General features: G+C 52.2%; 2 protein-coding genes across 4 annotated transcripts; one reads left to right on the top strand and one right to left on the bottom strand.

Annotated features, from left to right (window-relative positions):
- Window positions 1-11,617: 11,617 nt before the first annotated feature.
- Window positions 11,618-12,618, bottom strand: MRPL36 (mitochondrial ribosomal protein L36). Its single transcript, XM_045807998.2, has 2 exons — window positions 12,484-12,618; window positions 11,618-12,064 (listed from the first exon to the last, which is right to left on the bottom strand). The coding sequence occupies exon 2, from the start codon at window positions 12,049-12,051 to the stop codon at window positions 11,713-11,715; it is 339 nt and encodes a 112-aa protein (XP_045663954.1). The 5' UTR covers window positions 12,052-12,064; window positions 12,484-12,618; the 3' UTR covers window positions 11,618-11,712.
- Window positions 12,619-13,909: 1,291 nt separating this feature from the next.
- NDUFS6 (NADH:ubiquinone oxidoreductase subunit S6) lies at window positions 13,910-23,751 on the top strand. 3 transcript variants are annotated; one of them, XR_006781511.2, is made up of 4 exons: window positions 13,911-14,080; window positions 14,806-14,859; window positions 22,666-22,882; window positions 23,586-23,751. XR_006781511.2 is itself a non-coding variant. In XM_045807996.2 (4 exons), exons 1-4 carry the CDS (start codon window positions 13,949-13,951, stop codon window positions 23,649-23,651), a joined length of 375 nt encoding a protein of 124 aa, XP_045663952.1. In that variant the 5' UTR covers window positions 13,914-13,948; the 3' UTR covers window positions 23,652-23,751. The 3 variants fall into 3 exon arrangements, 2 of the variants coding, with proteins under 2 accessions (XP_045663953.1, XP_045663952.1); XM_045807996.2 differs by having other exon boundaries at window positions 13,914-14,080; window positions 22,666-22,788; XM_045807997.2 differs by lacking the exon at window positions 14,806-14,859 and having other exon boundaries at window positions 13,910-14,080; window positions 22,666-22,788.
- The last annotated feature ends 231 nt before the right edge of the window (window positions 23,752-23,982 follow it).

Here is a 23,982-nt window from a genome sequence, read left to right as displayed (position 1 = left end):
GCGTGCGGATAAACAAACGAGGAAGCACGACGCTTGGTTCACTAATCAGAAAAAACACCATCTGTTCTTCTATCTCAAACGGCACATTAGGTACGTAAACTGATCAGGTTTTGCAGTAGGTGATCCCGTGCCATGAACCACCGAAGGAAGGGCTGTACCTGAGACAGAACTCTTAGGAAAAGCCACACTCAGGACTTCCCGCGACGCCACTGACCTGCCAGGATTTCTGCACAGTGTCACGTGCCTGCATCACTGTGTAAGCGAAAACACGCATCACTCTCTGAGGGAAAGCTCACGAACCCTTCACACTGTGGCCAGAGGAGGGAGCGTGTCTGAAGCGCACACGTGAGGGCTGCTTGGCTGGACCCCAGAGGGTGATATTGACAGAGCCAAAGTCAATTTCTCGTGCAACACAAAAACAGCTCTTTGTTCTGCAAATTTCTCCTTCTTTCATGCTTCTTAAAAAGAAAATCGACAAGTTTGTAGGGAAAAAATGACTGACCTCTAATTGGGAATCACACCACTAATTACAAATGCTCAAATGGTCAAAATGCTTTATACAATCAGAAAAGAAGAAAAGAGGAAATAAAAATTTGCACAAATGCAGCATCCTAAATCAGAAACAAGGCTTACATGATCCTATCCCAATTTGTTGAGGAAACGAGGGGTGGAGGCTCCTGGGACAAGGAGGACCCCCCCCACCGCCCCGGCTGCTCGCGTGCACCCTGAGTGGATGCGTTCCCAGGTCTGGGTAGGTGTGCAAAAGGGGGAGGGGGCAGGGATGACTGGGATTTGCTTGGGCATTCACAGGACCTAAGATGACCCCGCTTGTGGATACGTTATCTGTTAGCAATAACTTAAAATTATTTTCAAAAATATTCTGCATCTGCGTGTAGAGCATTGACTGGTGTCCTTGATAAATTTATGTCTACCCAAAACCTCAGACTGTCACCTTATTTGAAACAGGGTCTTTACAGGTGTGATTAAGGATCTTGAGGTGCAGTCGCCCTGGTTAGGGTGGGTGAATAGATTTGTGTTGCCTTAAGCCAGCAAGTCTGGTATCTGTTACGGCGGCCACAGGAACCAATCCACTACGGACGTTCCCTGTCACCTGGGCCTCCAGTAAAGAAGTACCTGGAATGTAGTTAATGAAACCCATTAATTAATGTCCATCATACGTTTGTACCCATTTGCAGTAAACAAGGGAAGGCACTACCCACACCTGGTGGGCACGTAAAATTACAGGGCTGCGGTTCACCTGGCTACTCAGGTGAACCACAGAGGCCACAGAAAGTTGCTCAATTAGACAAAGGAGATTTTTGTAAACACATGACTGATGTGTCCTTCACATTCTTCCCGAAGAGTAGTCTTTGGCCACCCTGAGAAGACCAGTTCAGTGAGCCGTTAAAGGCTTTAAACTTTAAATTTAGGGAAAGCACATCATTGCAGGACTTAAACTTGGCCACAACAACTAAAAGCCAGAACGGCCCAAGTTCAGGAAGGATCAGGTCCTATGTGGGGGCGAGTGTTTTCAAACGGCATGCCCGCTGTGACGGGAACCCAAAACACACGTGTGTTCGGTCGGGTTTAGAGGACAGCAAACACTGGAGGGAGGAGAGGATGGTTGTGACATTCTCTTTAAATCTTTTTGTTTTTTACACAGCGTGACTTTTCCAATGAGTAAGTGTGTTGTTTGAAGGTGTTCGGAGCTGAGATGAAAACCCCAGGGCACCCGAGAACCGTGTGCGCACCGCCTGCTTGAACGGACCACTGCGTACGCTCACATACAACATGGGCTCCCCTGGCTAGAGGCTGCGCTTGCCGGACAGAGGGTTCTAGAACGGGGTTGGCGGATGTCTTCTGTAAAGGGCGGGAGAGCCCACACTTCAGGTCCTCAACGCAGTTGCTCAGGTCTGCCCACGCAGCATGAAAGTACCCGCAGACGATGCATGACGGAAGGAACGTGACTGTGTTCCAATAAAACTTTATTGACAAGAACAGGCAGAGGCTTAAGACCAGCAAGAGACCCTCCTTTGGAGAAACTGATGGCGCTGAAGCTCAAACATACCAACGGGGTAAAGAAACAGTGGAACACATCTGTCTCCTCCACTCGTGTTCTCAGACTGAAGAGATGCTGTACGGGAAAACAGTATGGATGCTCCTCGGGAAATTAAACCGAACTGCCGGACGATCCAGCAATCCCACTATTGGATAGTTACCCAAAGAAAACAAACACACCGATTCGAAAAGACATCTGCCCCTGCGTTCACTGCCGCATTGTCTGCAGCAGCCAGGATACGGGAGCAGCCCGAGTGATGGGCTGATGGGTGGATGAGGCAGAGGTGGGGTACACGTAACGGGACAGGACTCCGCCACCAAAGAGAGCGAAATCCTGCCGTTTGCAACGACGTGGGGAGCTAGAGAGGATAAAGCAAAGTCAGAGAAGGACAAATAGCCCATGACCTCGTATATTCGGAGCCTAACAACCCAAAGCCAAACCTGAGCTCGCGGCCGCAGAGCACAGACTGGGTGTCAGAGGCAGGGATGAGGGTCCCACGGCGCAAACCTCCAGTTATAAAATCAGTAAGGCCCGGGGATTCACATACAGCATGGCGACGACAGTCCGTGACACCGCATTTCACCTCTGAAAGCTGCTCAGCCGCACACAGATTCTCTAACCGTGTGTGGTGACAGGTGCCAAGCAGACTCTGTGTGGTCGCTGGCAAAGTGTGCGCGAGTCCCACGTTGTACACCTCACACTAGTGCACTGTACTAGGGACAAAACACAGATGCTTACAAGCGGGAGACAATACTCAGTGGTCCCATGGCCCCTGAAGGGAAAGGGGGGATGGGAACGGTGGGGGGTGCAGGGAGGTGCAGCCACTTGAGGGGGTGCAGGCTGCACGTCAGGGCTCGGGCCAGCTGCCTCGTGCAGGTTCAACACAAAAAGGAGGCGGTCGTGCGGGATGGATAAGGAGGGCGCATGCAGGCTCGGGCAGGGCGCGCGGGGCTGAAAACCTGGAAACCTGCTCGGACCGGGCGTCCCCGCCCACGACGACTGCGCTCATGGCTGACACACGCGGAGCAGGCATGCACGGGGCCCCTGGTGTTAGCGGCTGGACCCCAGGAAGAAGCGGCACCGCATGGCCCAGAGAGGAGGCCTGGGGGGAGACCTTGCAGGGGCTCACTTCTCCTGCAGTGTTATGTGGCTCAAATTCTCTTCCATGGGGCATCCTGTCCACAGATCCCTACATTCCTCTCTCAGGCTATACAAGTGAGACACAAACCTGACTCCTAACTCCTCCAAGCAAAACAAAACACACTCTATTCCAACAGAGACAGCCGCTCCGGTCCTTCCCGCCCCGCCCCGCGCCCTCTAGAAGTACCCGTCATCGCTATTTGGTGTGTGCTTCTCGAGAACTTTTCTTACCGTTACCCAAATTTTTTACTTGGAAAAACATGTGGTTAGATTTTTAAGAGTGTAAGGCTCACATACACGAAAACAGGCTTTGCACACTGTCGTGACCTTTCTTCCAGAGGCAAGATGCAGAGACACACCCCAGCTGGTGTCCCGTGGCTCACAGAGGCCGTGTCCTTTGTCTGAGGGTACCTCCCAGACTTTCCGTAATCACTGACCTCCGCACAACCCCGAGCTCGTTCCAGCTCTTTGCCGTGACAATACTGCTCTAAGAACAGCCTCCCAGAATCCTCTTTGTGTGCAAGTACTTCACCAAGCATGCCGCAAAGTGGGGCCGGGAGGGATACACGTGTTATATGTGGAGGTTGCTGTCTGGTCCCTGCACAGGCACCACCATCCACAGGGGCCGGGAGTCCACACTCAGCAGCAGCTTGCCACGCTGGAGAGCATTCTCTGCTTAACTTCTGCAAATCCGATAGGCGAACACGTGCTTCATTTCTACTTTCCTCTCACTTCCATGATTACTAGTGAGATCCACGATATCTCAGTGTATTTTCTTGGACTCTCCCTATTCATGTCTTCTGTCCGTTTCTCTGTTAGCTTGTTGGACCTTTAGGGTTTGTGATGCCTTGTGCATGCCTGCGACCTTCCCTGAGATGCTGCCATCCGTGTGTGGATTCCCTCCCTGTCCGTTTTGTTCTGCAGAATGTGCTGAATGGTGACATCCCCCCTCGTCCTGGAGGGTCTGCGGAGGCCCTAGTGGACTGTCCATGCTTTTTCAGGGGGGACTGTGGGCCCGACCTCCAGGCCCCCGCCCCCTGAGACGGCATTGTCAGAGGGGAGACGGGGAGGGTGGACAGGACCCTGAGGCCCAGCAGAGAGGGAGCCACCCCAGTGGTGTGAGATCATGTCTCTGGGAACTGGGAAGCTCAGGCCCGGTTGCCGGCTTCCCCTGGGGGGACGGAGGGCCAAGGTGATAGGGTGTGCTCTCCACGGCAGGAGGGAGGGGATCTGATTTTCCTTCCCTCCTGACCAGGAGCCAGAGGCTGCACAGTGAGTTGGGTTTGGAGATTTGGCTCCTGGAGCAGACGGAGCCTGCCACGGTGTTGGGAAGCAGCGTAGCGAACGTGGACCAGTTCTCCTGCCATCCAGCATCTGGATCACATGCTGTGATTACCAATAAGGCTGAATTTAAATCTATGATCTTATCTTTCATTTTCTATTTATATCAATACACTGTTCCTTTTCCCTCTATTGTTATTTTTTTTTTTTAAGATTTTATTTATTTATTTGACAGAGAGAGAGATAGCCAGTGACAGAGGGAACACAAGCAGGGGAAGTGGGAGAGGAAGAAGCAGGCTTCCCAGCGGAGCAGGGAGCCTGATGCATGGCTCAATCTCAGGACCCTGGGTTCACGCCCTGAGCTGAAGGCAGACGCTTAACGACTGAGCTACCCAGGCACCCCTCTATTGGTATTCTTATTTTAAATTAATTATTTTAATATTGCATAATTTTTCCATTATTGGCTTATTACACTTATTTTCTTGGTGGCTGGTCTGATGTGTACGGTACACACTGTGATATCACAGCTCACCTTCACGTAATGTTTGCGAGAACCTCAGGAACGTCAGCTCCCATCCTTGTGATGGGGTGCTCTCACACTGCAGTCCTACAGATGCTATGAGCACCGTGATACTTCGCCATTATTTTTCCTTTGGTTCTGTCAAAAGGATATTTAAATGAGGAAAAAATCTTTTATATTTACCCAAATAGTTACTATTTCTAGCTCGATTCACCTCTTTATGTAGATCTGTGTTTCCATTTGAATGCTCCCAGCTCTTGTCTTTCACTTTGGTTTTGAGAGAGGTTCTCACTGCACATAGATTTCTAGATTGCTGCTCTCCCCAGCACCTTACAGAGGTCTTACCATCTTTTGGGCTGCATGGTCTCTGATAAGTATGTGGCTGTTTTTGTCCCTCTGTGAGGAATGAGTTTTGTTTCTCTGTCCTCATTTTAGAGGTCTTCTCTTCATCTGATAATGATGTATTATTATATGGTTTTCTTTATATTCCTCCTAAGGTTTGCTAAGCTTCTTGGATTGCAGATTTATTGTTTTCAAGAAATATGGAAACATTTTGCCCATTATTTCTTCAACTGTTGTTTTTTTCTCCACTCTCCCCGAAGGCAGCCATGTCATTTATGCCAGAATGCTGGATACGGTCCCACAGCTCAGTGAGTTCCTTTTTTTTTTTTTTGGATCTTTATTTATTTGATCTTTATTTGTTATCTAGAAATTCCATTTGGAAATTTTTTTTTGTAAGCTTTATTGAAGTGAAGTTCTATGAGTTTTATAAGCATATGTTGTCATGAAACAGCTGCCATAATCAGGACATAGAACAATTCCATCACCCAAAAGCACTCCTTTGTGTCCCTATGTAGCCAACCCTGGCTTCCCACCCCCAGCTGTAGCGGCAGATCTCCTGAGCCCATGATTGGGATTTTCTGTGACGTCACAGCATTGGAATCATGAAGTAGCTGAGTGCGGGCTTCTGTCAGTCGGTGGTGGATCTGAGATTCGCTCCTGTTTTTACCTGTAGCGCGTCCTTCCTGTCTGGTGCCGAGTATTCCGTTGTAAGAACGCACCACACCGGACCGATCCGTTCCCCAGCTGAGGACGGTGGTGGTTTGAATTATAAATAGCACCACCATAAACATTTCCATAAAGGTTTTATTGTGAACATCAGTTTTCATTGCTCTTGGACAAATACTCGAGTGGGACGGCTAGTAATCATTTCACTTGTGACAAGCGGCCAAGCTGAGTCCAACACGGCTGCGTCACCTTCCGGGAGACTTACAATCACTGCAGCATCTTGGCTTTTCCAGTTGGCAACCATTCTGTGAGGTATGTAGTGTTATTTTGTTGTGAAGGTAATTTGCTTTTCTCTGAAATCTAGTGTTAAACATTTTTACATGCTTACGTTCCATCAGTATGTGTTCCTTTGTGAAGTACCTTTTGCCCACTTTTAGTTGGGTTTGTGGTTTCCTCACTGAGTTCTGAGATTTCTTTATAGTGTGGATCCATTCCTTTACCAGGAATGTGTTTTGCAAATATTTTCTCCTAGTTTCTGGCTTGTTTTCATTTACTTAACAGTATCTTTCGAAGAGAAGATGTGAACTTGGATGAAAAGATCTTGAGGGCATAACTTTGGTGCACCCTAACTTATGAAGGCTTTCTTTCATGGGTCACGTTTTTGGTGTTGTTTCTAATAAACCTGCGGATCCCAAAGTCACATGAATTTCCTATGCTTTCTTGAGAAGATTTTCTAGTATTAGGTTTTACATTTAGGTCTGTGATCTATTTTTAATCTTTGCATAAGGTGGAAGTTGTTTTGTGTACATGGAAATTCAACTTTCTAGCACCATACCCTCAATCCTGTTTTGAAAATCACTGGACAGGTATGTGTGGGTCTATCCCTGACCCGACTTTGTTCTCTTCTGGGTGCTCTGCTGCACTGGTCCGACTTAGTGCCTTGGCTGCTGTGGCTTCATCGTAAGCTTTGAAATCAGGGAGCAGGCTTCCTTCAACATTTCTCTGCATTTTCAAAATTTTGGCTCTTTTGCATTCTTAGCCTCTCCATGTAAAATTCTGAATAACCATGGCATTTTATACAAAAATTCCTGCTGGGATTTTTACTGGGATTACACTGAGTTTGTAGAGCAGTTTGGAGAGAATTAACAATGTCAAATGTTCTGATCCATAAACATGGTGTAGCTTCCTATTGAGCTCTTACTCAAATTCTTTCAACAGTGTTTTATAATTTTAAGTATATGGAGTGTGCGTAAATTTTGTTAGACTGGTATCTAAGTATTTTATGGCTTTGGTGCCGTTATAAATAGTACTTTTATCTCAATTTCTATTTGTTCATCGCTACAGCATTTACAAATACAAAGATCCTTCGTACTGTGTGGATAACAGAAACACCATGAAACGTTTCTGCTGGGTTGTGGTCCTTGTGAAGTCAAATCCCAGGGGAAGACGGGAACTACTTTAATGATCTAAACAAGGAGCCGGCACACTTTTTCTGCAAACGTAACTCAAATTTTAAGTATTTTTAGGTTTTTCAGGCCATACGGTCTTTACAGCAACTGTTCGCCTACTACAAAACATGGATAATACAAACATGAATGAACACCGCTGGACAAGTTTGCCTGCTGCCTCCTGACCCACGCGGAGTTTGCTGTTACGCTGGACTCTCCGAGCTATAAATGCTGGTCCATCCAGATACTGGAAGGTAACTGAGCCGTAAAGAGGGTTTGGTCAGCACACAGGTTGGCACCTCAGATCAAAGAGAGACTAACAATCCCAGGAGGGACGAATGATTTAAAAACCCATCAACGCCGTGTTAGAATTCCAGCTTGTCCATTACAATCACAGGCTCCTGGGGACCTGGGCCCCACGGCTTCGGTACACCCACGCCTGCCAGCCCTTCGAATACCTCATGAGTCACTTATCTGTATACACAACACCAGCACCGATAGCCCCGCACAAGGGCCAGTAAAGACCTCACACTAACCTGTCGAGGGGGAAACAACTGAAAAGAAGCTCACGGATCGGAAGAATTAACATAGTTAAAATGTCCATGCTACCCAGAGCAATCTACACTTTCAATGCCATCCCGATCAAAATACTGATGACATTTTTCAAAGAACTGGAACAAATAGTCCTTAAATTTGTGTGGAACCAGAAAAGGCCCCGAATCTCCAAGGAACTGCTGAAAAGGAAAAACAAAGCTGGGGGCATCACAATGCCGGATTTCGAGCTGTACTACAAAGCTGTGATCACAAAGACAGCATGGTACTGGCACAAAAACAGACACAGACCAATGGAACAGAATAGAGAACCCAGAAATGGACCCTCGGCTCTTTGGGCAACTAATCTTTGATAAAGCAGGAAAAAACATCCAGTGGAAAAAAGACAGTCTCTTCAATAAATGGTGCTGGGAAAATTGGACAGCTACATGCAAAAGAATGAAACTTGACCACTCTCTCACACCATACACAAAGATAAACTCCAAATGGATGAAAGACCTCGATGTGAGACAGGAATCCATCAAAATCCTAGAGGAGAACATAGGCAGCAACCTCTACGACATCGGCCACAGCAACATTTTTAATGACACATCCCCAAAGGCAAGAGAAACAAAAGATAAAATGAATTTATGGGACTTCATCAAGATTAAAAGTTTCTGCACAGCCAAGAAAACAGTCAAAAAAACTAAGAGGCAGCCCACGGAATGGGAGAATATATTTGCAAATGACACTACAGATAAAAGACTGGTATCCAAGATCTACAAAGAACTTCTCAAACTCAATACGTGAGAAACAAATAAACAAATCATAAAATGGGCAGAAGATATGAACAGACACTTTTCCAATAAAGACATACAAATGGCTAACAGACACATGAAAAAATGTTCAAAATCGTTAGCCATCAGGGAAATGCAAATCAAAACCACACTGAGATACCACCTTACACCAGTTAAAATGGCAAAAATTGACAAGGCAAGAAACAATTGTTGGAGAGGATGTGGAGAAAGGGGATCCCTCCTACACTGTTGGTGGGAATGCAAGTTGGTACAGCCACTCTGGAAAACAGTGTGGAGGTCCCTTAAAAAGTTAAAAATTGAGCTACCCTATGATCCAGCCATTGCACTACTGGGTATTTACCCCAAAGATACAGACGTAGTGAAGAGAAGGGCCATATGCACCCCAGTGTTCATAGCAGCATTGTCCACAATAGCTAAATCGTGGAAGGAGCCGAGATGCCCTTCAACAGATGACTGGATTAAGAAGTTGTGGTCCATATATACAATGGAATATTACTCAGCTATCAAAAAGAACGATTTCTCAACATTTGCTGCAAAATGGATGGCACTGGAGGAGATAATGCTAAGTGAAATAAGTCAAGCAGAGAAAGACAATTATCATATGGTTTCTCTCATCTATGGAACATAAGAACTAGAATGTTCAGTAGGAGAAGAAAGAGATAAAGAAAGGGGGGGTAAACAGAAGGGGGAAGGAACCATGACAGACTATGGACTCTGGGAAACAAACTGAGGGCTTCAGATGGGAGGGGGGTGGGGGAATGGGATAGGCCGGTGATGGGTAGTAAGGAGGGCACATATTGCATGGTGCACTGGGTGTTATATGCAAGTAATGAATCATCTAACTTTACATCAGAAACCAGGGATGTACTGTATGGTGACTAACATAATATAATAAAAAATGATTATTATTAAAAAAATTCATAAAAAAAAAAAAGAAAAGAAGTGAGGTGTGTGTGGTGTGTGTGTCTGTGTGTCCTAGACCGGCGCAGCGTCAAACTTCTCCCCATGCGGGAGGTGGCTGCGTTCCCATGGACAGGACCCAAGTCTCCAGAACAAAGCTGTGGGCTTAGCCTTATAGGAGGAGCCTGTTCCACCAAGTGGAGAGGACAAAAAGCTGTCTGTTTATACGGAGGCATTGTCATGTCATTGCCATGTGATTCCACATGCATTTGTTGAGTGCCTACTACGGGCCAGGACTTGTGGCAGACTGAGAGCAAAGCAGGACAGAAACAGGCTCTGCCCAACCCAGGGCTTCAGTTCTCGGGATGAACCCTGTGGAGACGGGTGGATAATATTAGCCTCTACAGGGGAGCATGCCCCCGGGGACACCTGGCTATGTCTGGAGGTATTTTTGGTTGTCACGACGAGGGATGAGGGTGCTCCTGGCACCCAGGGGGAGGGGGCCAAGGATGCCGCACCCTACACTGCCCTAGTCAGCCAGGCGCAGAGAAAAATCTGTCCTAAGGGCCAGCAGTGCTGAGGGGGAGAAACTGCCTAATGTCACAGACCTATCCTGCAGTCATCGTGGGACTGAAATCTAGACAGGTAATTATCACCCTTCGAGCTTTTGCACTCAACACAGTTCAATTCAAATAAAACATATTATGTTCCAAATCTATGTGTTACAGTCTCTATGAGGCCTGGATGCACCTAAACCAGGGGTTCGGGAAGCACTTGAAGCAAGGAGGAGGAAAGAAGGTCTTTACTCCTGCAGAACAGAATCCCACCTTTTCCCAGGATAAAGCGCTCCGGGGAAGGACATTTCCTTCTTTTCGTTCTTCTGAGCTGCCTCCTGGGCTCTGTGCTGGGGATCTGGGATCCATGGTCAGGACCCCCAAGGCCAGGACTATGTGCCCAGTGCCTGAGCACGGCTAACGTAGCTGCCTGTGAGCTGTGGGGGTCATCCAGTTTCCCACGTGCCCGGTGCTGCTCAGCCCTTCACTGGCGCCACCCCTGCATCTCACCCTCCCTGGTCCTGCGGGTCTCAGCCTGGACCCCACCTCCAAGGAGCAGCATGACTGAGGAACCCCAGTCCCCGTGCTAGGCCTTCACTGGCCTCTGCACATGCGGCTCACCCACTGAACTCACCACCCTGTACCGCCATCCCACCTTGTATAACCCGTCCCGGCGGTGGGCTGGACAGGAAGGCTGCCGGGGAGGGCCACTGCGTGGAGCTCAAACCACGTGGGTGAGGCAGCCTAACTCTGAGGCAGGAGACACAGGGACCCCTGCACCACTGCCTCCAGGCCACACGCCTGAAGCGGGTCCCAGAGCTGCTCTGCTCAGCACACATCCTCCAGGTGGGTACCCTGCACACGCACACAACACACACACACGTACAGACACGTGCACATACCACACACGTGCATGTTCGTGTCTCATCACGGATGACAAACACGTTTAACTGATACCTAAAATATCTTTGCGCATGGAAAGTTGAATTATCCTTGACTTAAAAACTGCTTTCAAGGCTTTCACACTTATCCTCAAGACAGAAATGTTGAGAAAAGGGATTCAAAGTCCCTGAAGGGCAGCACTCTGGCTGAATCCAGAGCCAGGCTGAGCTCAGCCTCACAGGACTGTCCTTCCCAGGGAATCTGGTTCTTTCTGACCAGTTTGCATTCCGACCTGGGGAGGGGAGTAAGGCCAGCTCTCTCTCTGTCTTACCTTCTGCCCTCCAGCCGGAGCGCACACAGCTTGCACAGAAGATAAAACGGTGCGTTTCCCATATTGGGGCTCTGCTTGCGCAGCTGATGGGGCTGGGCTGCTACAGGTGAGGTGCCTGGGTAGCAGAGTCAAGAAGACCTGAAGATCGATTAGGCAATGTTTACATTTTATTTTTCTGTGGATAGATGGTACCATTCCGCAAGGAAGTGATGCAGTTGCACGTTATGTTAGTGACAGGAACTACATCTGTCTCTGCTTGTGCTTTGGGTTCGTTTTGCAGTAGATGAACCAGCGGCCGCGCCTCTTCACCCGGTAACAGTCCTTGCAGCGCTCCTTGATGACGCCCTTGGTCTTGAACCCCAGGGCAAGCTGTAGGCTGGGCAGCTGCAGGCCGGGCAGCAGGAGGCCGGGCAGTCCCGCGGGCCCCCACGCCCTGGGCTTCGCACCAGCGGCACCTGCAGCGCGATGGGGTCGGGACAGGAGAGTGGAGAGCGCGCGGGGCATTGCCGGGGGAGGGCTCCGACGGAGCAGAGGGCTCAGGGCTGACGCCAGCATCTTCGTCACAAGCACGGATGCCATGCCGGGGCCCAATCTACACGGGACAGAAAAGCAATCCTTAGAGCCTCTGCGCACGACGAAGAGCTTTGCCACCAGGCTCACCCCCACCCTCTAACCCCAACCTCGCGAACCCGACCCCTCCGCCCGCACTCAGGCCCCCGCTCCACCCTCACCCCCGACCCCGCGAGTCCCGGCCCCTCCGTCCGCACTCTGCACCCCTGCCCTCCCCTCCCCCCCCCCCCCCCCCGCTGTCTCCGAGAGCCTGGGAGGCCGCAGGAAGCGCGGGCCCCGGACATGTGCCCGCCGGCAGAGGACAGCACGTTGGTAGCCCTTCTCGGCGGCGGGGTCCGGGGCGCGGAGGGCGTGCAGCCGTGGCGTACCCAGGGACCCCCGAGCCCCCCCACTAGCCGCCTCCCCGGCCCCCGGCCCCTCGCGACCCTCGAGACCCCTGACCTAAAAAGCAGACAGCGACGGCCGGCAGCGCGCCTCCCACGCGGCTGCGCAATGGGGCGGGGACGCCGCCGCCCGGAGAGTCCGCCAGAAAGAAAGATGGCGGCAGGATCACGTGGCCATCCCCAAGGTGCCGGGCGCAGAGGCGGAGTCACCAGAGAGCCGGTGACCTCAGCCTGGGTCGCCCTCCCACCTCCGGGTGCCTATGGTTTTGGAGAATGCCAAAATGGGAACGGAAATAGATATTTAGAATGCAAAAGAAATCACAACCAACTAGATATTTTTAGAAAACTGACGAATACCGAAGTCAAAATAAAATCTAGAAGAACCTACTTTTTGTATTAAGTGGACATCCTGGGAGAAATGAGGCAAGGCTCCAGGAAGCAGTGGAGATAGGCAGTCGCCTAACTTGTTGCAGTTAAATATCTTTTTCCCCCTTCAACCTTTTATTATGAGAGATTCCAACAAAAGTTGAAAGACTACGGCGAGGCCGCATCTACCCACCACCAGAGCCCACAATGAATTCAGTACACCTGCCGTTCCGTGTATGCGTCGCGAACCCACCCATCTGCTGTCCGTGCACGAATGCGGCCTGCAGACGGCGGTCCGCCTGCATGCCCCGCCACGACACCATCGACTTGGCAGCTCATTCTTACACCTGCCCAGGCGAGCTCCGGGCTTGCCTGGGGGTACCCGTCTGTGGGCATCCTTCCGTTCCGAGAGGTTCTTAGTGCGTCTAGTCTCTCATCACCTCCACCTCCCGGAGTCCAGGCTGTGGGTGCACTCAGCTCCTTGGGGAGGGCACCCCAGCTCTGAGCTCTGAGTCTACTCCCCATACCCACTGCCCTTGTCCATCTGGGCGCTGGCCCCATGTGACTGGCCCTCCTGACCGGTCTATTAACGGGCAGGCAGTTCGGGGAGGGAAGCGCCAGGACCGCGAGCCGGAGTCTGCCCAGGTGTGCTCTAAAGCAGCGGGGCTTCTGGGCTCATCTGCGTGGGGGATGACATTGATTGTGCTTTACTGGTTGCTTCATTGGAGCGCTGCTGCAGAAACCCCAAATCATGCTGTCCCCGCGGACTCACAGAAATGCTCACTGCACAGCGTGAATGGACTTACAATTCACTCTAGGCAAGGACCCTTCACTAATAAAAACATTCGCTATGTAACCGCCCATGATTATCAATTACCATCGAATGTGAAGAGTGCACCTTCATATTCCATCCTCCCCTGTCCTACCCCAGGTAGGAATCACCCAACAGCTGCTAAGTGCTAAAGTTGAGCGTAAAATTTCCCGCCTTTTTCTGACCGAGCCCCGGCCCAACCGCTACACCTGCTGGGCGGCACCAGCCCGAGCGCAGCGCGCGTGCGCGACTCCCCAAAGCGCTCTAAGTCCGGGCCGCGAGGGCCCTGGAAGCCGTGCGCATGCGTCAGCGTGTCGGTGCGCCGGGTCAGGGGTCAGCCCACAAGATGGCGGCCGCGGTGACCTTCTGCCGGCTGCTGGGCCGGAGCGGCAAGGCGGCGCTGAGCCTGCCCCGGGGCGTCAGGTGTTTGGCGGTGCGGACGTCGCCAACCGGGGAGAAGATTACGCACACTGGGCAGGTAACCGCCGCGGCTGGGAGGCCGCTCTCCATCTCTGCTCCCCGTGCCTCCGCTGCCTACGGCCGGGGGACGCGCTGGCCGGTGGGCTGGGTTCCCGGGGAAGCGGCGGGTCTGCCCCGGGTCTCGCAGGGCGAGTCCTGTGCCGGCAGCGGTTCAGGTTAGGGTCGAGGTGTGTCGGGTCTCACGCTCTGACGGGCGGAGCAGTGAGGGTGCACCGGTACGGGCTTCCGCCCACTCCAGAGCGAGCCTGCCGCCAGTGCCAGATAGTACGTCCTAACATCTCAAGGGGCTGTCGTGGTTAAAACGCCAAGACGGTGTCAGTTGTTAGCAATTATGATGGTTTAGCGAGCACCTGAGTCTGCAGTCGGAAGTCGGGAGGTGACTGAGGGACCCTGGTATCACACCGTCGCCCTGTGATCTTTGATCTGCTATAGGCCCGCTGGGAAAGGAAATCGGGGGTGTCCCATCCCCTGCTCGGATTTGTCTCTGCTCTTTCCAACTCCACCTTGCTACCTTCCCATTCACATTATTGCCCCTTCTCACCTTAGGCATCTTGCCGAAATACGCCCCTGGTTACACAGCCATCCTTAGACCCTCCTAAGTTTGCTCACAAATGGCCAAAATGTGCAGAAAAAACACTTTCCTGTAATGTTTACTATTGATACTAAGTGACTTCTTTCAGAATTAGGCTGTAAAAATCAAACATGGTCTCTTTTTTTCCCCAGGTTTATGATGATAAAGACTATAGGAAAATTCGGTTTGTGGGTCGTCAGAAAGAGGTAAGCAAGAGATCTAGTAAAAGAGAGGTAGGCTTTCATAAAACCTTTATAGAACCCACAAGAAGTAAGTTAGTATATAGACTTAAATTCTCAAATCGTGAGCCCCCGAGAAGCTCTGGAATTCTGCATTTCTTTGAAATGTCTACGTGTCTGCATTTGTTTTGTTTTGTTTTCCTCTGAAATATGTAAGATGACATATTGTAAGTGTAGTCTAGGTTTATGTATAAATGGGAGTGGTGTTTTCTGTGCCTTATACTCCTGAGACCCTCAGATTAAAGGAAGTCACATCAACTTATAAAAATTACTCTTTCAGGCACCTTTTGGGGTATTCTTGCCATATTTCCTGCCAAACAGACAAGGCAGTGTTCTTACAGGGACTGACAGTCCCAAGCTGAAGCTGGGACAAGGACTGTCCTGCCCCTGAGTGGGTGTGAGAGGTCCCACACCGTGACTGCAGGAGAGAGGATGCTAATAGTCGTGTCTTCCACCTACAGGAGCCTGTGCTCTTCCTAATTCCTCTCTCACCCGTGTTGCCACATCCCCAGTCTTCATGCACAGTGGTTCGGGTGGTCTTCCATTTCTGAGTCCTTTTGTCCTCCATAGTCCCCTTGATCCTCTCCTTCCCTCAGTCAGCCTTCTTGTTACTCCTCAGCTGTCTGTAAGTTGTGTTTCCCCTCCCCTCTGATCTTGGTTGCATAGTCCATTCTTAAATTCTCATTTTCTACTTGGCGTTTCTGCTTTGTGGGTGTTGGGAGTAGGGGCAGGGTGGTGGAGACAGAGTTCAGTGCCTCCAGGGGCGGGGGAGCAGGTGGGTCCTGAAGCCTTGGGGTCGCACCTGCGGCCTGGCCCCCAGCTCCCTAGCTCAGCAAGTCTGATGCTTTGGCAAGTGCCTGAGTCTGTCCCAAGCTCCTCTCTGCTAGAGACTCTTGTGTGGCTTCTGGTTTCTGATTTCCTTAGCGGGGGGCAAGGGGAACAACTTAAAACCAAAACCAACCAAACAAAATCAGAATTAGCGAAGCCAGGAATGTGTGAACAGAGGCAGCAGAGCTGAAGGTGTCTGCTCACCCAGGTCCGGAACCCCTGTTCTGGCTCTGGGTCTCTGTGGCCTCTTCCTGTTTGACATCGTGAGTGTCCTGGGGGCACATCTTCAAGTTGTAAAAGTGTAAGGCATGTCTGTAAATGAGGAGCCCTGCTCTGGCTTTCATTCTTATGACAAAAATTTGGCATTTAGTAGTATTTTAAAACTGTTTGGGCTTCCCAGAGACATTGTTTTAGAAGACTTTTATGTGTACTGAAAACTTGGGCATGGAGCGCAGAGGTCCCCTGTTGCCCAGCTCTTGCTGCGCAGCCCGTTACTAACATCTTGCATTAGGGTGCTATGTTTGTTACGATTGATTACTTTGAACACTTGCTGGATGTTGATGTTATGAACTCAAGTCCGCAGTTTTTGTTAGGGTTCACTCCTTACGGTGTACGTTCTCTGGGTTATGACAAGCGCGTGTCATGTGTCCACTGTTACGGTATCACACAGAGTAGTTTCCCTGCCCCGAAAATGTCTTGTGCTCCACCTGTTCATCCCTTCCTGCCCCCGACCTCTGACAACCATGGATTCTTGTTGTCTGTCTAGTTTTGGTTAGTTGTATTTTAAGAAATCCACTGAATCTGAGCTTGATCTGAAGAACAAGGAGAGCGGGAAGCTGGATAGCCTAGCTGGCCTTTGCAGAGAAAAATGGAAAATACCTGTGTGTGGCTCTTAGCCACTCCTCACCAGAGGTCCCTGATACAGTTTGCCACGTGTCTGCAGAGGAATCCGTGTGGGCCTGTGATGGGGTCTTCCTAAGAGGGAACACTCATGTGCTGAAGAACAGGCCACCCAGCTCCCACCCCTCAAGGAGGGGATGGAAACCAGGCCTGCCATGGTCCTGGGCCGCCTCCTCGAGGCGGAGGGCCGGAACTGAGCAGATACCCGTCTGCAGGTTATAGAAGTAGTTTCATTGACTTTGTGGTCACATACATCAAAGGAAAGGCACACGTTTCCTGTCCTCTAGTGGAAGAGCTTGTGTGGACAATGGACCACAGTGCAGAATGGCAGTGATGGTGACAACAGTAGCACTGCCGCCTGGGTGTACTCGTCTGCTTTCGAGCGTGGCTGCAGGTCACTCTGTCTGACCGTGTCCGGACCTGTGCAGCCCCCAAGCACTGCCTGCCTCAGTCACTGACCTCACAGGGCTGAGGGTGCCGGTCTGGGCAGACAAGCCTCTAGAGAACACCTGCCCCCCGGGAGGCCGTCAGCGAGTGTGTGCCTTATTCTGCTGCTGCCAGGTCACGGTGACGGGGCAGGCATCATTTGTAGGTTAAAGATGCACAGTTAGGCAGAGAGCCCAGAACACCGGGAGGTGGAGGGCTATTGAGTACAGCTCCCCGCCGCCCTCCACTTTCTGCAGTGATGATGGGGTGGCTCTGCCCACGTAGACATGCCCTCACCAGCTGTGCGAGTGGGCACCCGTCCGAGGGAGGGTGCTCTGGGCATTTCCTGCCCTCCTTCGACCCTGTCAGTTGGCAGGCAAGTCTGGCTGTGACTCCGACTCACCTGCTGGGCCCCATTGTTCTTCGGTAGCAACTTTGAGGCACCACCCACCACTGACCTGAGGGGCGGTCTCCAAGGTGTTGGCGTCCACCTGACCTGCCGTGTTTGTTGCAGTAACGTGAAGCTTGTCCACCTCAGAAGAGTCTGGGGGTGTTGTGGATGGAAAGCGTGAACTGCGAGTGCTGGGGAGAGGAGCTTACGGACCGGGTCCGTGCAGAGTGGCTTCAGGCCCCACCCAGCAGTGAACAGTGTCCTTCCAGGGCTTGCTAGCCATTAGCTCGTTCGGCCTTGCTTCTCCTGGGACGTGGCAGAGCGGACCGCTTGCCTGGCGAAGTGACTTCTCCACCGAGGTGGCCCACACCCCCGTGCAGAAGCTTTGGAAAACTTCTTGGGTGTTAGCCAGGATCAGGAGCAGAGTGAGACCCTGAGCGTCGCTCATCCCCTGTGGACTGGTATTGGACACCGGCACCTCCGCATGCTGCCATCCAAACCGCAGGGACGCGAGGTGCACACACACGCATGCCCGGAAGGTTTGAGAAGGCCGAACGAGCCAGCGGGATGCAGTGCTACGTGGGGATTAGGAGCGGCAGGAAGTGGCCACCACCCCGGACTCACGGAGAGGAGGGTCCCTGCGCTTCAGGTGGAGGCAGGGGCAGCATGTGCTAGTGTGGGCTTCGTGCCGGGGGCTGCCTTACCGCCCCGCGCAGAGATGGCGCCTGCTGACCGGAAGTGGACCTCGGGCGGCCACTCCCTCCAGGCGGGGTTCCCTCCTCTGTGCCCCCCCCCCCCGTTTTGCGGCCCTGTGCTTAGTGACCCGCACAGTAGAATTGCCCACGGACCTTCTTTTCAAGAACCCCCTCGCTGCTGGTCTGTGTAGGCTTTGACAAAGACGGTGCCTGCGTCTGTCTGGCTGTCTTCTAGAAGAAGCAAGTGTGTGCCTTTGAAGGCGTATCTGGGGACTGGGGGGTTGTGTTCGCGGTGGCACGCTCCTCTGCAGCATTTCCTGGGCACATTGTCTTCCACGTTTCCCTTCCCAGGTCCATCCTGTCTACCTTGAGAGTGGGGTGAAGCCATGTGGGCTTTAAAATAAATCTTTGGGTGACTAGGAGCCATAGGCCTTTGGCTTTCCTGGGGGGGTGGACTGTCAGAAGTCTGTTTACCCCTCGGATCCAGAGGGGAGTCCTTGAAACTGGGCTCCTGAAGCCCAGGGTTCAGACACTGGTGGCCCGGGCGCTGAGCCTCGAGGTCTGTGCTTTCCTGTCTCCCTCTGGCGGCTCCACGTGTCCATGCCTGTCCTCCCTCTGCACCGGCCGGGTCGCCCAGAGCTCCTGTGAACACTCCTGAACAAAGAGCCTCGTGGTATTTTTGAGCATTTTCTCCAAATTTGTGTTAAAAATTAATTTGGATGAAAACCTCAGTTTTTATTGTGATTTAAAAATTATATACATGTGTGTATACACGTATGTTCAGTTTAACATAAGTGTTGGTATTAGTATTAAAGATACCCGAGAGTCTAAATAATTGGTTTGGGCTTTTACTTTATTTTAAATCTGTAAATTTCCATGAACAGGGTTAGCGCCCTATAGAATGTTGGCTACTCGACTAGGTTATTTTTCCTTTTTGTTGATTTTAATACTGTCTTGTATAGTCCCGTATTTTATGTTGTGCTTGAAACGGATTTGATCTCAGTTTGACGTAAGGGAGTTAACTTTCCGTAGGAACTGTCACTCCCAAAATACGAGTTAGAAAAAATAACAGCTTAGTGACAAATGAATTTAAACCTAAGTATTTTTATGCCCAAATGAATTGGCCATCAAGAGATAAATAAAAAGGTAGTTTCCTATTTGTTACATTAGTGACGTGTAAAGGACAGTCGTATAGCCATTGGACACTTTAGGGCGTGTGACCCCGTCTGCCTGGAGCCCACCGTGCTGGCAGCCGAAGCAAGAACGTGGGGCGCCGTGACATGTCTCTGCGTTCCTGCCCTCGGAAGGTCCGGTGGTTCTCCCCCAGGCCTTGCCTCAGTGAGGGCGGCGGGACGGAGCCCTGAGTAGTCACCTGGAGTCAGCTGCTGCGTGCGTGCTGGCTCTGGGGCTCTTCGTATGCCTGCGGGTGAACCGAATCCCGGGAACGAGATGTTCATCACGGAAGGTCAGGGTCACCCTGGAGCTGAGTGACGGGGGCAGTCCTGTGTCAGTCTCAGGCGTCAGCTGCCCTTCCCGCGGGAGATGGTGGTCTGTCTGACTGCCGTGATGGGGCCTGGGGGTTTGTTAGTGTGGCCTTCCTGACACATTTGTCACTTAGGTAGACGCTGTACTGGTTACACCACGAGGCTTCATTTGTGTGACGCGTGGCTCTGTCTGCAGTAGAGGTGAGCGGACAGCCCTCCCTCCGCAGCCTGCTGTAAGGTGCCGGTGTAAGGGGAGCGGCAAGGCCATCCGTAGCGACCACTGTGCTTACAGGAGCTTGTAGGACTGCGCGGCCTCCCTGCCTGGCTGCACTGCGCGTGGGGCGTGTCGGCTCTAATGTAGCCGTACTTCCCAGTAACTCCTGTGTTTGTGGAAACAAAACTTCACAAAATCAGAGTCTGTGACTATAAACCTTTGTAAAAATCATTAAACTTTTCCAGAATGTCCACATTCTGGTTCTGGGGCGTCCTCTGTGTTGGTGGCAGGCAAGGCCATCTGTTAGTGTGGAAGAGTGAGGGCTGGGCCACGCTGGATCGCGTGTCCTCTGGATGGAATCTGCTGGCTTTAGGAAAACTGCTAACTGAGGTTATTCCAGGTTTTATTCAAATTCAGAGGTCCCAGCCCCCCTTTACTTGTAAAGATTGAGCCATGCCTGGTCCTTGTTTCCTTGTCTTCACTGTGGTGGGACCTCTCCCTGTAGGTGGGGCTCTGGGCGCGCGGGGCAGGAATCCCACGGGGCCCAGGCGGCCAGAACCGACCTGCACGGCAGTCCTCACCCTCACGTACATGGAATACTGAGGTTGGGACTCCCCGGGCGGGTGCAGAGTAGCCCGGGCGGTGCTTACTCCTCTCTGTGTAGCCTCCGCTTCCTATCTCGTCTGCACGCGGCGTTGCTCCCCGTTGTGTCTACAGGGGTGTCTGCCAGGAAGTGTGATATTCCTCCTCTGACGTTATCCTGTGCTGCAGCAGAGGACCCTCCAGCTTCCAGAAGCAGGTGACTTCCCAGATATGGTTTTGCCATTGTTTTCCACCCTGGGTGGGCTGAGGATGATGCTAGGTCTAGAGGTGCCATCAAGCGAGCTGCTCCTTGGGAGCCTGAGTGTGGGACACAAAGCTCTGCTGATGGCCGAGAGCGTGGTCAGGATGACCGATGGCTGTGGATGGCTTCGGGAAGCACACGCATTTGGAGTAGGGAAATCCCTCTGGATGTCCTTCCTGGATTTGCATGGCTCTCCAGGGTAGGAAGCTGCAGCCCGTGGCATGGGCTGGCTCACCATGGTGGCACACAGGAGTCGGCTCCGTAACTGGGCTGTGGGGCACGTTAGGGACCTTTCCCTCCACACACACACACACACACACACACACACACACACATGCACACACGGGTGCTTTACTTTCCCAGCTTTCCCAGCCTCAGGAGCTTTGTCTCCTTGGCGTTCATTAGGGACGGCTCTGAGTGCCTAGCTCACGGCCGGTCAGATACAAGCGAGGCTGGGCTCCTGGCCTGGGTCCCCTTTGCCACAGTAGCTTGTTGTAAGACACGTTATTTGCCCAGCCAGGATGTTTGAATTGCTGTTTCACAAAATAGAGTCCACGAAGTGGAGGGAATAGTGTTGGGTCCCCTCGTTGTCCTATGAGCCCAGTCCTGTCCGACGGTTACCAACCAAGAGACTTGCCGAGGTGGCCACGCTGATTTCTGCTCTGACCACCCACACCCTGCCCCCCTCCAGCGCCAGCCTGAAGCGGGTCGCTGACATGGTTCCGCGGACTCGAGTTCCCTGGTGCACACGGATCTGCAGGAGGTACAGACTGACGACAGCCTCGGTACCGCACTGAAGGTCACAGCGATCCTTCAGTGAAATGTCTAGTGGGTGGTGCATATTCTCCATCGCGTCATAGTAAAAGGTTGTTTGTGACTGAGAATACAAATAGGCTCCATTCACTGCAGTCGCTGATGTGTCTAAGTTTCTTTTAACTTTTAGGTGTCACCTCCTCCCCGCGCACACACAGGCTCTCCCTTTACCTCCTTGGATCTCAGCTGTCCAAGCACCTGGGTCGTTTTCTCCTGTGGAGTCGCCCACGGCTGGGACTTGTGCTGTGGCCCTTCGTGGGGTTTGGTGCCTTCGGTCTGGGGGTGTGGAAGCACGGTTGGCTGTAGCAGCTCCGTCAGTCAGGCTCGTCAGGCCAGACTCGGGTTCTTTGTGGCCAGGTTACTGCGTGGGGGCCGAGGGCACGTCGTGGTGTGGGGTTCCGGGGCGGCGGCCGCGCGCCTCCAGACGGGGTTGAGGGTGCCGCTGTCTTCCCAGCAGCCCGAGCACTTGCGTGACGACAGTCGGGTCGGCCTCAGCCTCAAGGACGTACAAGGGACAGCGGTGCTCTCCTTTGCTTTACCAGTTTAAAATGAGGTTATTTAGGAAATTTGTTGTGTTTCGGTCCCTACAGTTGCAACCCTGTCGTCCCTCCAGTGTCCCCTGTTGTCCCGTAGTGTCCTCTGCTAGGTGTTTCCCCAGACTGGCTGCCCTTTGGACGTGGCTGTTGGCATCTGCTAGACCTTCCTTGCCCTGTAACCGCAGAGGGGCTTCCAGTGCTTCTGTGTGTGGTGCTGGCAGGGACAGTCAGCCCTGGGTGCCCATCTCCGTGTCACTCCTCCTCACGTCTCCCAGCGGGCAGGGTGAGGCGTGGGGCCGGGAGCAGAGGCTGTGGTAAAGCCAGCGGTGTGGTGCGAGCGGTCTGGTCCCCGCATCAGGCACAGACCAGGGACGAGTGCTTGCAGTCTGGCTCCTGCGCCATTTCTGTAAGTTTGAAGTTGTATCCAAATGGAAAGTTACACATGCATGAGTACGTGTGTATTAGTGTGTAACTTGAAGATCTGCAGCGATAATATATGAGAACCTACGGGAACGTTCGGAATGTGCCTGTGCCGGCAGGACCTGAGCGTGTGGGGGGCATTGTCTACATAAACTTAAATTCCGTGAAATTTTCCAGCTTATGTACTTGGCCACATGAGTTTTTCTTTTCATCTTGTTCCAGGTGAATGAAAACTTTGCCATTGATTTGATAGCTGAGCAGCCCGTGAGTGAAGTTGGAAGTCGTGTGATCGCGTGTGACGGCGGCGGGGGGGCTCTTGGCCACCCAAAAGTGTACATAAACCTGGTACCGTGTCACCTGTCCTTGCTGCCCTAGTCTAAGCCGTCTCGGTTCTGCGCGGCTTTTGCGGTGCTGACTGACCTTTCCTACAGACCACGCGGTAGGGACCACGTGAAGGGCACCCTTTCTACTGGGACGTGCCATGCGGTGCTGTGGGACATACTTAGTGTTACCACCACGGACCGTCCACTTTCCTTCCACACATGCAGGCTTGTCTTCCTGGAACCTCATTTTGGCGTCTGTGCACCCACAGAGCCTTGGAGAAGGGAGGACCTGGGACATTAGAGCAGAGGGGCGAGCTGGGGCTGAGGCTTAGGCCCGCGGCGGGGTGGATGCAGGGGAGGGAAGTCAGCAGCACCCCAGCGCCCATCTGCTAGTGGCCTGAGCGTGCGTGGACTGGACCCCGGCCTGGGGGGTGGCGGGCCTCTGTGCAGCGCCCCACCTGCTCCAGTCTGTTGAATTCTGACTCAGGGTGAAACCTCGGCCCTCCTGGGCCGGGAGAGTAGACGGGCACCGAGCTAAGTCCAGAAGACTTGTCCTCGTGGCGGTCCTTTGAGATGACCCCGTGTTCTGGGGCTGGAGCTAGGGTTCAGGCCACTGCCCGCGGCTGCTGGCACATTGGGGTGGAGCCAGAGTCAGACCCTGGCCCCCAGGGCTGTGACGGTTCTCAGTTCTGTTGCGACCTCAGAGGTTTTACGCTGTGTCGAGTTGAGATTGTATTTCGAGTTCTGTGCACACGTCTGACGTGTTTAGACGGAAGCAGAATATGGAAATGTGAGATCGTTCTTCTCGACTCTTTTCAGGACAAGGAAACAAAGACGGGGACATGCGGCTACTGTGGACTGCAGTTCCGACAGCACCATCACTAGCGCCTGCTGTGCATCACAGTCCCGGGGCCGTGCGCACAGCACAGTGCAAGTGTACAACAGAGCCTCTTGCTGGTGCCGAATAAACGGTGTTGTGATCAAGGATGGTGAGCCACGTGATTGTTTCTTTCAGAGAACCGACGGTGGAAAATGAAGGTTCACTCAGCATCCGAGATCAGACGAAATTGGGCGCGTTCAGGGTGGTATGGCCGTAGACTGAAGGTTCACTTAGGAGAGCAGACCAAAGTGGGATCCTCCTCCAGGCGCATGCCAGCTGCGCTGAAGCACGTCCTTTACTCCGTGCGACCGCACTGGGTGGCTCAGGGACGGGAGG

The sequence above is a fragment of the Ursus americanus genome, chromosome 15 (assembly GCF_024610735.1).
Source record: "Ursus americanus isolate L20-20 chromosome 15, mUrsAme1.1.p, whole genome shotgun sequence".
Classification (NCBI taxonomy): domain Eukaryota; kingdom Metazoa; phylum Chordata; class Mammalia; order Carnivora; family Ursidae; genus Ursus; species Ursus americanus.
This window is presented reverse-complemented; position numbering and strand designations above follow the sequence as displayed.